Source organism: Uncinocarpus reesii, genomic scaffold (assembly GCF_000003515.1).
Source record: "Uncinocarpus reesii 1704 scaffold_2 genomic scaffold, whole genome shotgun sequence".
NCBI lineage: Eukaryota > Fungi > Ascomycota > Eurotiomycetes > Onygenales > Onygenaceae > Uncinocarpus > Uncinocarpus reesii.
Genome location: NW_003052499.1, coordinates 1,979,947 through 1,994,627, shown reverse-complemented (window position 1 = coordinate 1,994,627; position 14,681 = coordinate 1,979,947). Strand labels below are relative to the sequence as shown.

Sequence of the window (14,681 nt, the reverse complement as noted above, 5' to 3'; positions counted from 1 at the left end):
ATCAACAATTGATCTTGCGCCCATTTGCCACATTCTAAACATGTCTATCTTGAACGTAACCTTACAGGCGGACAATTGCCAATGTTGCGTATCTCTCAAATGCATCATAATCGTGCCTTAGAATATAATCATCATTACCACCATGTCAAAGTATGTAGTATAGAACAGCATATGCCAACTTCAATAATGAACCGTTTAAAACCTCAACTTCGGCCCCACAAACACAATCAGCACTGCAACAATCCACAATCCAAAGATCCACAGGTACATCAGGACCCGTCCCCACCAGCCCCGTCCTTCTGTCATTCTTCTTAAAGCTCCCATCCTCTTTCCCGCCGCTTCCATGCCAGTGGTATTTCGATCCAAGCCCTCGGTGGCGCGTGAGAGTATGGATTTTTCCGATTCAAGGTGTGAGTGGAATGTCTGGGAGGAGGCTTTTAGCTGCATTGCGAGCGAGAGGAGGGAGTCGGTGAGGGAGTCCTGTTCGAGACGAGAGGTTGTGAGGGCGGTTTCGGCGTCGTGGATTTTGCTGGTAGAGGGATCGGCGGTGGAAGGCGGACAGAAAGATGTCGTGGAGGGCTTCGTGGAGGGCGAGGAGAGCGTTGGGATGGCGGTTGAGTGGGATGATGGTGCCGTGGATGTTTTGGGGTGTCGGCTGCGAAGAGTGCTGGTGATTTGAGGCTCGTCGGAAGTTGCACACGGGTCCATGGGCTGTTCATAGCTTTGCGATAGAGGTTCATTAGCCGTTTCTGGCGGTTCCTTCTCCTTTCTATCTTCTATAATTGGGAGATCCGCGACAGCAGACCTTGCCAGCGATGGTCGACGTTCTGGGGTACTCTCCTCGGGGGTGGGTAGAATATCCTCATCCTCCGATGACGAAGCGTCGTCTTCAACCAGCATTTCTGCTTCAACCGCCAGCTCGTCTATCCTCTGTCTTAACGCTTTGAGTAGTTGCCGCTGCTCAGTCAGCTCTGCTTGCAATGCATGCTTCCGGACTGGCGACTTTATTTTCGGTAGGGAGCTTTCTATCTGGAGAAGTAGGGTGCGACCGTATTCTACGTTCTAAATAATGTCAACCAGGCTGCTTTGCAAGGTATTGTGGTGGTCATAGAAGCCCAACGTACGGCAGTCATTCTCGCGCGATGGTACTTTGACCGGAGTAATTTGAGGTCTGCGGACGGAGAGAGAAGGTGGGCCTGAAGGCGCGAGAGCAGATGAGACAAATTAATAGTCTCATAGGAAGAGAAATAGCTCTCCGACATGTTCTTGGTCATCGTGAATGGAGTTTAACTGTCTGTAGGTAGCCATGCGGTTGTATGCTCTGTTCATGCAGCCAAAGTTGCCTGGTTGTTGTGGTTGTTTGTCATGTTTGCATCTGAGAGAACAGCATCTCACCAAACCTTCAGCAACAACAGTCTCCAACAGAAGCAAAGCTGGCAATTCTTGATGTGGAGCAGAACATAAACACGGGTTATTACTTGTTGCATTTTGTTTGTCCCATGCTACATATACCGTACATTCAAAATACTCGCCCCGGCCTGCAGCAATACATTGCCCGAACGACTGGCTCTCAGGACTAGCAAATTTGGCTGATATATTCATTCAAGTTAACATACTCTTTCATTTATTAACTGGTGGCTCTCACATTCAAAGCAGAGAATGACGCATCTAACGGTTTGAAAAGGCAAGTGTTCACATGAGTGGAAAATAACCAGACAAAGCCCTGCGCCAGAGCGGCCACTCCTCACTCCCGATTTCTCCAGCTCATACCGTTGCTTGACACAGGAAAGTCGAATTCTTAGACTGGCTTCCGGTTATGGTATCGCTGATTGAATGACTCGAGCGTGCCTTAAACGCAAGAACATCCGAGATAGTTGTTGGTGCAGCGGCCGTTTCTACCATCGCAGCCATTTTCGTTGCATTTTCCCGTGTTTCTGCCGCAGCCGTATCCGCATGGACAACCGAGGTACTTGCCCTATTTGAAATCCTCGTCAGGCGATGCTTGCAGTTGAGAGAGAAATGGGAAGATGAAGGAATACAGGTATCCATACCGATGTGCAAGTGATCTTATTGCGGCTCAGTTCGCCATGGCAGTTGTTGTCATAGCAATTACCGTTGGGCCATCCGCAGTTGTCGAGAGCCCCAGCTGTTTCCGGCTCAGGTACTGCAGATGAGACAGCCAGGGAGGCAAAGCTGCTAAGGATGAAAAAGGCAGTTGAAAAGCGCATTTTGGTTGTTTTAAAGCAAAGCAATTAAACCCAGCAGAAAAGTGATTTTGTTCGATTTGGTTCTGACTCTCCGTTTCGCGCATCATCCTTCTTATTTATACCTGAGGTCTCCGGGGTGGTTCCATTGATTTCCGGGATTTCCCCGTCGCGGCTGAGCCAGCCTGACCTTCAATTTGCTCACGTATAGGGATTGCAATGCAGCTCCTTGGTGATCTATATGCGCCGACATGCTTTTGGAAACCTCTGCCCGGCGAATATGCTTCGTTCAACGAGGTTATGATAAATGTACAAGGTGCTATTGGCGCGGATCAGCTAAAGTAAAATTCACTTCAGCTCCATGAACTATACAGCTTAGGCTCTTCGTCGAGGGACTTGACTGCAGCTGAACGTTGCCTGAAGGGACGATCTGCAACTAGCCCCAGCCAAGAAGTGCTTATTTTGCTGATATGAAGCTTGCAAATGTGTCACAAAACATGAGAACTTTAGGAGTGCGGAGTACAGTTGATATGCAATCTCGAGACACTTGAAAACCCGTTGATCTTTCCTGCGGGATCGAAAGAGGAAGAATCGACCACGCATGATGTGAATATTCAGCCAAATGACGAAAGTGGCCCAAGCGACACTTGAAGATCTAATTGTCAACCGGCCTGACTCTTCTCTCAATGGTTTCTCAGGCGGGGGCGGAACGACCTCGAGTCACACTTGATGCAGAGTTGAGGGATCTAGGCTCTTTTCGAATTCAAATGCGGACAGTTACCATGTCGAGGCACCCTTTCCCCTCTCTCTTTAGACTCGCAAAGATTCATTGCCACCAAAAGCATAGTGCGTGTTCGTCAACATCACGTCCACGTCTGAGTTAAAGTCCTCAGGAATACCTAGGTCGGTGTCGGGATCTTTTGAGCACGCATTGAATTGGCCCAGAGGATGTGATACCATACTGCAATACAAATACCCTTTACAGGGTTGAAAACACCTTACATTCATTGGATGATAACTTCGCTAATCTTTGTCTACTAGGATAAAGTGGGGGTTGAAAGCATTTTCTCGGTGAAAGATCTGAGTAAACACGAGAGAAACGCTGAATAATATACGAGATTAGGAGGATGTCAAGGCATAGGGCAGCCTCAAGGTACTTACGAGGTGGGCTCAAAAGTTATGCCAGACAGTGCCGAAAATGCAAATCTCAATGTTCGGCTGGAGTCATTATTGGAGTGAATGGAGTCTCATCACAATGCGGCGTCGATATTGCAGATTAGTGATACGGTAACAATGTGAATCGATTGTGTGAATTTTGGAGGGCACAAACACCCGATTCTGTGACTATTTTCAGGAATGCCCTCTTATTTTGGCGACGCCCACGGAGTATGGATCAGCTGAAGGAAACGTCCGGGGTCATCATTGATGAAAGGCATGAAGGCCCGGGCTAGATGGCGGCGGATCTGTTGCAAAACGGACTTACGAGTAGTTGGCCCCTTGTTTGCCAACCATTGTGGTCTCTTGTAGGTATGATAACTACGCTCACCATTTCAAGAAAGGATCGAATGCTTACGACTGGGTTTGTTCAGAGGCCGAAAGTTCTTCTTCCTACTCTGACTCGGCGTAAAAGAATGATAAATTCTGCGGCGGTCCGGATTGGACAATAAGTCAATATTCACGAAGTTCCAAGGATAAGTTCAATGGCAAATGATTTCCTCCCTTCAAGTTGCTTGTGACAACTTAGGCTTGTTTAAGGTGGCTTTCCCATCTCGTTAACATTTGAACTCGGATTCTACTAGGCTATATCCATTGCTTTAATACATAATGCCGATCACAAATCTTGCTCTAAACGCCGCTATCCCGGAACGATATCGTTATGAGAGTTTGGACGACTTACAAGACACCCTTATCGAGGAAACAAGAAATAGCTATCGTTGGGTATTCCGAAAGGCAACATAAACCATAAAGGCTGCAACATTCCACCCAGAACAGATAAGAACACGCCAACCCAGGAAATTCAATTCTCCCCTTCAATCCTCATGGCTTAAGCCGAAAGACTTCAGTTTTGGCTCCATCCAGCTCAGCTGTACTCGATAATTTTCCGTTTCCAAGCTCTGCCTTCGTCTGGTCCCGCTCCCGGGAACAATTGGATGGTTTCACTTCGTCGTTGTGGATGGATTGTCGCTGGGTGATGTAAAGATCGATGTTGCACCTGAAATGTCGATAATGTCTGAGGATTATTTTCTGTACAGGTGCCTCCATGGCGATCCGCTAAGGAGGCCATTGCAACGTCCGTGAGTGGCAAGGTGCAAGAAATATTATCTGTTTTAAGGTTTTGGGGTTCAGATGTTTGTGATAATGCGTTCGGCTGCTCAACGACCAGCAAGTTTATGTCTCGCGGATTGAAATATGGCGACTGTTGAAAGTACGGCCGATCGAATGTTTTCAGGCTCGATGTCCGCTTTGGCGGTGAGGTATATACGGCGGAAGGTGCCGTCGTTGGCTTCTTCTCTGCCTCCGTATCGCAAGGAAGGGACCGCGGAGATACATTTCTGCATTTCCGGACGGAAAGGAATGCTAATACCACAAGCAGGGAAGTGAAAACGTATAATGTTGTTAATGGGGGCTGCCAGACGGCTGAGGAAAGGTTGGACAGCTGGAGTATTGGAGCCATGCTATTGATCGTTTTGTACGACAGTGGGAACAAGGGAAATGCGCAAGAACCTATTACCCCCCCGTCGTTCGCCTCATCGAAGATATCGAGCCCCGAGGATATGTCAAGCGTATGACCAAGAAAGCAGCGACTAGAAAAGGAAGGTAATGCAAACCTCTTCTCCTTGCTTCGGTGACTCCAATGGGGTGACGAGGCTATAGTTTATATACGCATTAGTTCTATTCCGTACACCGCATGAGATGAGGCTCTTGGATTTTCAAAGTTTTTGGGCAGCCAGCCAGCTTTTTAAATTGTAATTCACCAACAGGATTTTCCACGATCTCGACCCATCCCTCTGGTTGAAGAACAGTTCAAGCATCTTGGTGGATGCATGGAATAAATCTCGGCGCAATTTTGGCCACGATCCAAACCAATCACGTTTCTCTGTGGAGTTGGCTCATCCCCAAGTTCAGCTGAAGTCGACCTGACGCACTCCACATCAAGAATACAGTTTGCTAGGCTGGTATCAAGGGTCCGGAGAATGGTCCGCCATGTTCGTTGTTGATAGAAGTACGGAGTACCTTCGCTCCTCGTACAAGAGTAGTTCATTCACTACTCTTGGCATGTTTCGAGGCAGTTCGCAGCCCGATCGTTGGTTCAGATCATGGAGGGTTATTCTTTCAAACCCTACGGCCGGTATTCAAAGAAAACCCAGCACCATTTCCCCAAAGCATAGAAGAGCAAGACGGCCTCGATCGAATGGTTTCAGCACACGTCTTGTTTGGCGTTTCCCTTGCTGCCAGCATGGTTTGGAAAGCGGAAGGCAGGTGACTCAGGGTCCAAAGATCTACATAGCAGCAGGGCCAAGTGGTGAGACAAACAGACAGGTGTAAGCATGTCGCATTCAGCTGTGCGTCCATGTGAAGACGAGCTTCTCAGCTCAGGCGTGATCGGTAGCCAGCGAGGTCGTCGCAGGAGATGTATTGGAGGCGTATCGGCGACGTATCGTGTATTATTCCAGAACGTGTGGCTCGCGGGAACCCCAGCCACTCCAACGCCACATGCCCCCGTTTTGGGACTTCATTGGGGACTTTGCCTTCATCAGCATAGCGATAGCAGGCTGTTGAGAGGCATATTGAGGCCCAGATCGATCTCTCTCTTGCCAGACTACATGACACAGTTCGTTTTATTCTATTGGCTTGGAGAACGCGAATTGTATATGCACCAATTGATGACCAGGAAGAGAGGGCTTAATTTACCAGAAATCCCAGAAAGCAAAGACGGATATGGGATCGCTTCAACGTACGTCCATGGCTGAGCCTGCGACACATACCCCTGAGCTGGGTAGGTTCGGGTTGGGAAATATCTCCTGAAGGGGCCGACGTATATACGTGGCGCAGGATGTCGATGATAACAAGATCAGGCTCCCAGCTAGTTTATACCCTAGCTTCTTGCCAGCTATTTCTGTAGACACAATCGTTCTTGTGCATTTTCGAGTTCTTATTGGTATTCTGGATAGCTTTCCGCCAAAAAGTGTTTTTGAAATACTTGTCGGATTTGTCTATATTTCTTCCGTCATCCAGATGTATCCGACCAACATTTTCGACATCGACGGGCCTATGGCAAGAGGCATCACAAATACACCAAGCAAAGTTTCCATTGTCTACATTCCCAGCATGACACAGCCCTCGGCGCTACCAACCAGAGAGCATGCTCATAGTTTAGATGCAGCAAGCCCATTTTGAATCTCGCTTTTGGCTCTGTCTCGCAAAGCCTTCCTCAAAATCTTGCCAGATGGATTTTTCGGGATGACGTCCACAAAAATAACGCCTCCGGTGATTCTTTTTACGGGCGCTACTTTGTCTTTCATGTAATGCACAATGCTTTGTGCAGTTTCAAGCGTTGCCGAATTTCCCGGCGTAAGGACGACATATGCTCGCGGGTATTCCTCACCATCCCTAAATACCTTGTTAGCTTACCAGCCTCGAGAAATGGGACGCCTTGTCGTTACTTTGTGACTCCAATGACTGCTACATCTGCGACTGCTGGGTGGTCGAGAAGAACAGACTCCAGTTCTGCTGGGGCTACCTGGTTGCCCTTCACTTTGATGAGTTCCTGCATAGTAACGAATTAGTCGCTTATTACTAGTCCCAATCAATAAGTCCGTGGCTTAATGGTAAACCGTACCTTTTTTCGGTCGATGATATAAAACTTTCCAGAACTGTCCACATATCCGATATCACCGGTCTTCAGCCATCTATCCGGAGTCAAAGTCTCTCTCGTGGCCTCTGGCTTATTCCAATAGCCCTTCATGATATTTGGACCTCGAACCCAGATTTCTCCATGCTGATTGACCCCTAATTCGGTTACTCCATCGTCAGCCATGACTTTAGCTTCGCAGTTCGGATTCAGCTCGCCAACAGAGGCACTCGTTCCATTTTCGTTTGGATCCCATCCTAGAATCGAACAAGTGGTCCTACTAGGATGTTAGCTCGCAGTATTTCCTACGGGTTAAAGATATTCGCATTAATGGGGGGAGACGATACTCAGTCATTCCCCAGCCTTGTCTGACGTATATCTTTCCTTTTGGAAACAATGCTTCAACTTCCTCACTGATCTCTGTGCCCAGAGGCGCAGCACCACAGCCCACTTGCTCCAAGCTGCTTAAATCATACTTTTTCACCGCCGGGTGTTTCGCGAGCATCACGACAATAGGCGGAACGAGGGTCAAAGTGCTAATACGGAATTTTTGCACATTTTCGAGCATTTGATTGAACTCAAACCGTGCCATCAAATATACGGGCACCTGACGGATCAGAGCCGCAGCAATGAAAATATTCTGTGCCATTGCATGGTACATTGGCAAAAAACACATCCATCTTGTCCTTTTGGTCGTCTCTTCGTAGTCTTTGTCCAGATACGCGCTGTGTGTGAACTGGATAGCGTTGGAAACATAGTTTTTGTGGCTGATTTCGACACCTTTAGGTACTCCAGTTGTTCCGCTGGAGTAATTCAAGGCCAAAGTCTTGTCTGCCGCTTCAGGGGTTGGCAGTTCCTCCCAGCTAAACTGCTCCCCTTCTTCAGTAGTGGCGAACAACTCCCCCCAGTATCGGCAGCCTTCTATACCTTCACCTTTGCCGTCATAAATCAGATCATTGAACACAAATATCTTGTCTCGGCCCATTCCAATGCTTTCGGCTGCCGCGATACCGGTGTCCAGAGAGTTATCCGCACATAGAAGGTATGTTGCCCCACTGTCGCTCAATTGATATGCCAGCTCCCTAGGTGTATATGTCGGGTTTGCGCCAGTGAAAACACATCCAGCCATCACGATGCCCATAAAGGCCACGGGGTATACGAGGTTATTTGCAGAAAAGACCAGCACCCGGTCTCCGGATTTGAGGCCCGATTGTTGGAGTCCGGCAGCAAATCGTTTGCACCAGAGAAGGTAGCCATGGACAGTGAAGAAATGAGTATTGGGGCGGGCAGTATCGATGTAGCATTTTCTAGTATCCGACTGCGGGTGCTTGGGGGACTTGAAGATCAGACCTGGTAAAGATGTGTCTGGTATGGGTATAGACCACCGGGATTTGAATGGCATGATGGGGATCGGACGTAGCACAGTTGCTGGTACTATTTGGTGAAGATGGATATATTATTGAATAGAGTGTAAGTAGAAAGCAATGACCTGACAAACCGCATGTAATGGCTATAGGGCACCCGGTCTTAAATACAACCGTTTGAGTTGTCCCAGCTGACCGTTGGATGCTCGGTTGGCACCAGGTCGTAGCGCGTACTGGTCCCTGGACGAGATAGAGAACCCGCAAGAAGCTCCATATCCCAGTGAAACCGTTAATAACCTTGCGGAAGCGGGGAAAATATGCCAAAGCTCCGGTACGAGCTTGCCAGAAGCTCGAATCGAAGACGGGCCTAGGTATGCGCAGGAACCGACGTTGGGAGTGGAGGAGTCGGTTAGCATTCGGGTGTCGCCGAGGTTAGGCGGCTAATAACTATCGAGGTTGCAGGGAAGCAACAGCGTCAAATTCCCCTGAGAATATGAAGCTCTTCACAATTCTGACATGAGAAAAAGCCTGGGGGCGTATGAATCACTGCATTACTGTGATCGGCCCAAGGTTAACTGACGATTGCCACCCTTGATATACGAAGTAGACACATGTCTTAGTTAACTAGCTACTACTCCGTATCCCGATAGTCTATCTTCCTCAGGTAGTTACCGGAATGCCATTGATCAATGACCGATTTGACTTGTGCTCTAAACACTTACACATGTAGCTCTAAAATTATACAATCGGTGATACTTCCTCGAAACACACAAGAAGAATGAGCTTCTCTAGGCCCTATTTAACAGATTAATGCAGGTAGGTCAACTAGCAAATCATCTCTATGCTTAAAGAGTCATAAAAGGACAAGAAATCAAATACAAAAACCAATCCAGAAACTCGAGCAATAGCAAGATGGATATCCGATGCCCAGTATGGGGTAGTCCACAGAGGCTCCAAACACCGCCACAAAAAGTTTCGTTTTGCCTAATCACCACCGCCGATACAAGACAATGCAGTCTGTAGTTCTTTTACAATTTTCTCCTCAAGTAAACTCTCTGCATTGGAGCTCGAATCAGATGGCTGATGCTGTAGCCACGCCACTTCTTTTTCATTGGTAGGTGTGATTCGGGATCGAAGGACAGAGGTTTTCTCCAAGAGGACTTCAATATCCTCTTTTACGCGTGCACAGTCCCATTTCAGCTCTTGGATATGTTGCGAATCGATGCCGGCGCTTGGGCCGGCTTCGCGGCATTTTTCGATGATTAATGAGATGAGAGCCAATGAGCATGCTTCTGTGGCCATTCCCAAGGAGAGGCGCTTGGCTGATTGCCCGGATGATAGAAGGTTGCGAACGTTGGATGGACCAAAGGGGTTGGTCACGACCGTGGGACGGCCAATGGAAAACGCTTCGGAGGCTCGACGAAGCTGGCCTTCAAATTGGTTCAAGAAGGCGGCTACCTCTGGCGCTGCACGTCCAACGTGGTAGAGTAAATTGAGGCAGAGCGGGAGAAACCCGGCGTGCCAGATTGTGAATAGCCTTGGTACTTGGTCGAAAGGACCGCACCCCTGGGGCTGGCGAAGGACGTCGGTAAGTCTATATGTCGATAACTTTACGAGAATGCCATCAATCGCAATTTGTTCGGCCATCGTAGGTATGCAAGATAGCTCGAGAAGGTAGAGGATGCTAAGCTCTCCATATACAGGGTCGCCTTCTACCGTAAGTTGATAGGACCAAGAGAAAAGAGTGCACGCATATCGTATCGTGTCACAATCGATTAGATGGAATGCGATCTGTTCATAAATACGATCCACGCTTTTCACCTTTAGTACTGTTTGCAAAATTGCAGTTATCAACGCAAAGTCTTTTGGCGAGCATTTCTCTGGTTCCTCGTGCAGGTACGTTGTCAAGGACCGGAAACCATGCGCAGCGATGACTTTGACGATATCAAGAACTATTGCAAGATGTCCTGAAACTTCGGGTTTCTTGCTCACCGCTTGAGGGACCACTCGGGATTTACCCACAACGTGGAATTGCAACGAAAGAAAGAGGACGTTTAGCAGCATTCCATAGTACTCCGTATCATCGTTTGCGAGAGCTGCCTCGTAAGTTGGATTTCGAAATCTAGTCGCATCCCAAGCAGCTTCAAGAAGGCTGAACACTTCGCTTCCTCTAGACTGGGCCTCTACAAGTCTTTGTAGAAGGCCAAGAGCAAATTCTGCTCGAATCTGATGAAGTTTACAGAAGACGTTTTCATTTGGGATGCTTTGTGAGTTTGCTGTAAGGCAGTGACGAACGACAGAGGTCATTGATTTTTGAACTCCGCGATCTGGCATAAAGTCCGCGCAATGCTCTATGGCTAAGAATTTGAAACTGAGAAGAAGATCCTGCATCCAGTCAGAATATGAGTTGTAGAACCATAGCGGCAGAACGTACCATTTGAGCTTGCACAAGAGAAAGATTTTCATTAGCTCGTTTGACCTCATCAAGAAGCCCTTGATTGCGGCTACCTGCCCAAGCGAATTCATAGCCAAACATTTTGGTACCTAATTCAATATCATAAAAATAATCGCTCCCAAACTCTGGATCATTGAGTGACGTCCTTTTGATTGCAAAAAGGCTGCAGCCTGGATATTTCATTTCAAAATTCCTTTTGAGGTTCGCATGCAGTGATGCGTTATAGCCGTTGACCTCAACTGCATTTTCGGAGTACCATGAAATGAGAGGAATGAGGGTTTTGAAAAAAGCCCAGTCCCTTTGCTCCTTTGCACTATGCAGATATACGACGCAAATATCTGCGATAAATGACGATACCTTCGTGGTCATGCACTGTTCGAGTGGTGAAAAGCGGCGCATATCTAAGCTCGCAACATAGTTGACCATCTTCGGGAAAAGATCCGGGTGGTTTTTCAATTGTGGCGTAGCCCAGGGCCAATTCTCTTGTGCTTTGGAAATAAATTCTAAAGCGGAGAGTATACGCCGTAGGGGTGCCCTGCCAATCGCTGATATTAGCTGAAGAGCGGTTTGTAAAAACGGGTTAGATGTCATTGCCGGTTGTTGATCGCGGTCACCCTTCTTCTTCAAGGCATCGCGTGGCGAAGAGCCAGTCAGCAAGAACACAGCCAGCCACTGTTGTCGTTTACTAATGATGGTCGTGAGAAATTTCCATATCGTGGTATTCAACGAAATATTATTAAATGGCCGGTCGAATTTCGCAAGTATATCTAAAAATCGACAAGACGATTGGGCCCCAAGATGTCCGAGTAGGGACGGAGGTTCATGCTCTTTATCCATAGACGCATGCGCTACCAGTAATTCTAGCAGCTTGACGACTTCCGCCTGGTGATTTTGATGAAGCACATACAAGCGGATTAACACCGGTGACGCGTCGAAAAGTTGTCTTTCCAACCCTGACATGGGAGAATGCGGAACCCATCCAGCCTGTATTAAGGTCGATGCCAGTTTCAAAGCTGCCTCTACCAATTGCGATTGGAGGAGCCGCGAAAATGGGTTTTCGGTAAGTACCGGCGTGTGAAAGGCATTCAAAATTAACCGCAGTACTGGATTGAAAATGACTCCTTCTTCGGAGGCTGGACGTAGCATATTCAATAAATATTTCGCCGAGTTCGCAAAGACGGCTGTCACCTTCGAATCCAAATCTTCCGTATCATCGATCCCGTAGGTGTAATGCAGGATATCATTGAACGTAGTAGTGAGAGATACATTCAGCTCCAATGACTGGCATATATCGTTGTATCTCCAGCTGGCGCTGTTGTTGTATATATCAACCATAACGCGAGCAAAGGATTGGATAAGTTTGCTTATCACATATGATGGCGCACCAGCGGTATATTCGGTGAGATGCGTGGTTTTGGCTGTAACATTTCCTGCCGTTTTCCGGACCGCGATATGTCTGGCTGCATCGTCAACGATAAGCCTAAAGGTTCGGGTAGCCTCGAGAAGGAAAGAATAATCTCCCGTATTGACTTCGACCGCAGAAATGATTGCAGGGAGCGTTCCTCCGTTACCATCTCCAGTGATAAGACTACTTCGTGTCAAAAATGGCCAGACCCTTCCTGGAATAACAGTGATGAGGGCGTTGAGAAAAGAAAGGCAGGCTGTTATGGTCTCCAAGCCGCGATCCGTACCAAATTTCCTACTTGTGTCTTGAAGGTTTCGCTCGAATATGTCAAAGATAACGGAGATGATATCGCCATGATGATTTAAACCATCACTGGCCATCTCCAAGATTCTTCTGGCACAAGACTCAACTTTTTGATGCCTGGCAACAGCTTGCGCTGAGGTAACCAAATCCGCCAACAAACCGACTATTTCAGCAATCACATCATCTTCCGGCTCGTATTCTGTTTTGCGACTGTAGGTGGCTTGTTCGAGCCACATTCCGAGAAAGTAAAGGCAGTTATAGCGATGATGCCACATTATTACGGCAGGTTTAGATTCGTTGATAACTTGACCAAGGGTATTAGCAGGTAGAATCGACGCTCCGTTCATCACCATCAATTCTGAGTTGGACTGTTCACTGTACTCCTTCCCCTTCGGCGCCAATTCCCTCATTTCCAGTGGCTCTATAAGAGACACAAAATTTGCATTTTCATCTTCACGGGTAGATTGATAACCTTGGAAGCCGGGTGAAACAATTTGAGTATAAGTTTCCATAAATTCAAGTTCTTGGAATATAAATGGGTATCCATCGTCGGTGCTCAAGTTGTAGTCTAGTAGACATCTGCAAAGCTTTAGAAAATTGATCGCCTCATAGGGGAATCGAGACTTTGCAATCTTAAAGATACTGTTCATTAAAGTGTCATCATGAAGGAAAATGGCTTTGGCCCCATTCCCACTTTTCGTTGTAGAGTCAGCGATGCAATCCCATTCCAGGCTTGGTTCTGTGATCACCTGCAAGACGGCGGACAAAAGTTCAGGAATATAGTTCAAAAAGTCGACGCTGACTCGGATGAGATCGAGAACTTCAACGCGAGCCCATTGGCTCACTAAACTGCCATCATCCAACCCAGATATTGAATCGAGTTGGCGAATGACGTTCGAAGCAACGTCGAAGACTCGGCATCGGTCCACAGCGACCGAAATCATGAACTTGACAAAGTCGTCATCGAAGGCCGGATTACGTGCCCGCTCATATGCTTCTTCGTAGATCGACGGCTCGACAGTTCGAGAAGCCAGCATAGAAGGTGTATCGCCATTGAATGCGTCTACGGCATGCTGTGCTTGCTGAAGTTCGCGCTCTTCCCTTGTCGTCAGTGCGATTTCTCGGACTGAGTACATGATCATGCCCCAAGCAAACACCGCAGGGCTCGCGCTTAACTTCTCGGAATCGGCGGCTTTGAGAAATATCTCATTGAGTTCACCAACATCTTCACGAGACAAAAATGATGGACATTCGTCACCCCAGACGTCGGATGAAATAGAAGGCTGGGAGATCACGGTTCCGAATAAGAAAGCTGCGGTACGTAATTTCAGAAACGATAGCGTAACCACAGATGTGAGTGCTTGCAAAGAGTTGAATAAGATTGATTCCGCTTCCGAAAGCTATCAGAAAGTTAGACTGTCACGTTAGAAAAGTTGGCTAAGGAGGATCCCACTTACTGAGCGATTTTGGCTAAAAAAATCATACTTTGCCACAAGGCGTAGCCATGAAAGTAGCATTTCGGATGATGGGATGTTTTCCGATTCCTGAAGTCGAAGGAACAAAATCTGCACAATCTGTATGACCTCTTCTGTGACACTTAGTTGTCGGTGATATTCCGCCTCAGGGGATAGCCAACTACGCCCTTCATCAATTTGATCTAGCCGTGATTGTATAGCTTCGATGCAGTTTCGTATAGAGAGGCCAGGCATATCTAAATCTTTACCCTTTTGCCTAGGAAAGATGGATGCTCCAAGCTCATCCAATTTCATACCCCGTTGGTTCATTCGATCTTCTGGATATCCGCAACGTCGATAGGTGCCCGATAAACTTCCACGCAGTGACACACTCAACACGTATAAAGCTACTTTTGTAATATACCGCTTTTCCGATAAGTATAGTTGAAATAGTTTCAGTTGCCTTTCATCTTGCGAGGGAGTTTCAGTAAGCTGGGTATTTCGAGGCGCCCTTTTGAGAAGTTCGACGGCTTGTACTCCGCCTGTTGGAGGGGATAGTTCCTCAACGCCAACTGCATTCTGAAGACTTGCTACTTCCTCATCGGAAAAGTGATTTAACAAGTTGTGTTCGGGACGGGTTTGCC

The 14,681-nt window shown here is 47.4% G+C and overlaps 5 protein-coding genes across 5 annotated transcripts; 1 reads left to right on the top strand and 4 right to left on the bottom strand.

Annotated features, from left to right (window-relative positions):
• Positions 1-195: 195 nt before the first annotated feature.
• On the bottom strand, positions 196-1,274 carry UREG_03655 (uncharacterized protein; the record flags this gene model as incomplete). The annotated part of the gene is made up of 2 exons (XM_002544092.1): positions 196-957; positions 1,125-1,274. 2 exons carry the CDS (start codon positions 1,272-1,274, stop codon positions 196-198), a joined length of 912 nt encoding a protein of 303 aa, XP_002544138.1.
• A 490-nt stretch (positions 1,275-1,764) lies between these two features.
• UREG_03654 (uncharacterized protein) lies at positions 1,765-2,228 on the bottom strand (the record flags this gene model as incomplete). Its single annotated transcript, XM_002544091.1, has 2 exons — positions 1,765-2,001; positions 2,052-2,228. 2 exons carry the CDS (start codon positions 2,226-2,228, stop codon positions 1,765-1,767), a joined length of 414 nt encoding a protein of 137 aa, XP_002544137.1.
• Positions 2,229-4,028: 1,800 nt separating this feature from the next.
• On the top strand, positions 4,029-4,993 carry UREG_03653 (uncharacterized protein; the record flags this gene model as incomplete). The annotated part of the gene is made up of 3 exons (XM_002544090.1): positions 4,029-4,142; positions 4,457-4,498; positions 4,631-4,993. The coding sequence occupies 3 exons, from the start codon at positions 4,029-4,031 to the stop codon at positions 4,991-4,993; spliced, it is 519 nt and encodes a 172-aa protein (XP_002544136.1).
• Positions 4,994-6,571: 1,578 nt separating this feature from the next.
• On the bottom strand, positions 6,572-8,458 carry UREG_03652 (uncharacterized protein; the record flags this gene model as incomplete). Its single annotated transcript, XM_002544089.1, has 4 exons — positions 6,572-6,815; positions 6,926-6,972; positions 7,045-7,214; positions 7,366-8,458. 4 exons carry the CDS (start codon positions 8,456-8,458, stop codon positions 6,572-6,574), a joined length of 1,554 nt encoding a protein of 517 aa, XP_002544135.1.
• Positions 8,459-9,404: 946 nt separating this feature from the next.
• On the bottom strand, positions 9,405-14,292 carry UREG_03651 (uncharacterized protein; the record flags this gene model as incomplete). Its single annotated transcript, XM_002544088.1, has 3 exons — positions 9,405-10,805; positions 10,855-13,983; positions 14,041-14,292. The coding sequence occupies 3 exons, from the start codon at positions 14,290-14,292 to the stop codon at positions 9,405-9,407; spliced, it is 4,782 nt and encodes a 1,593-aa protein (XP_002544134.1).
• Between the last annotated feature and the right edge of the window lie 389 nt (positions 14,293-14,681).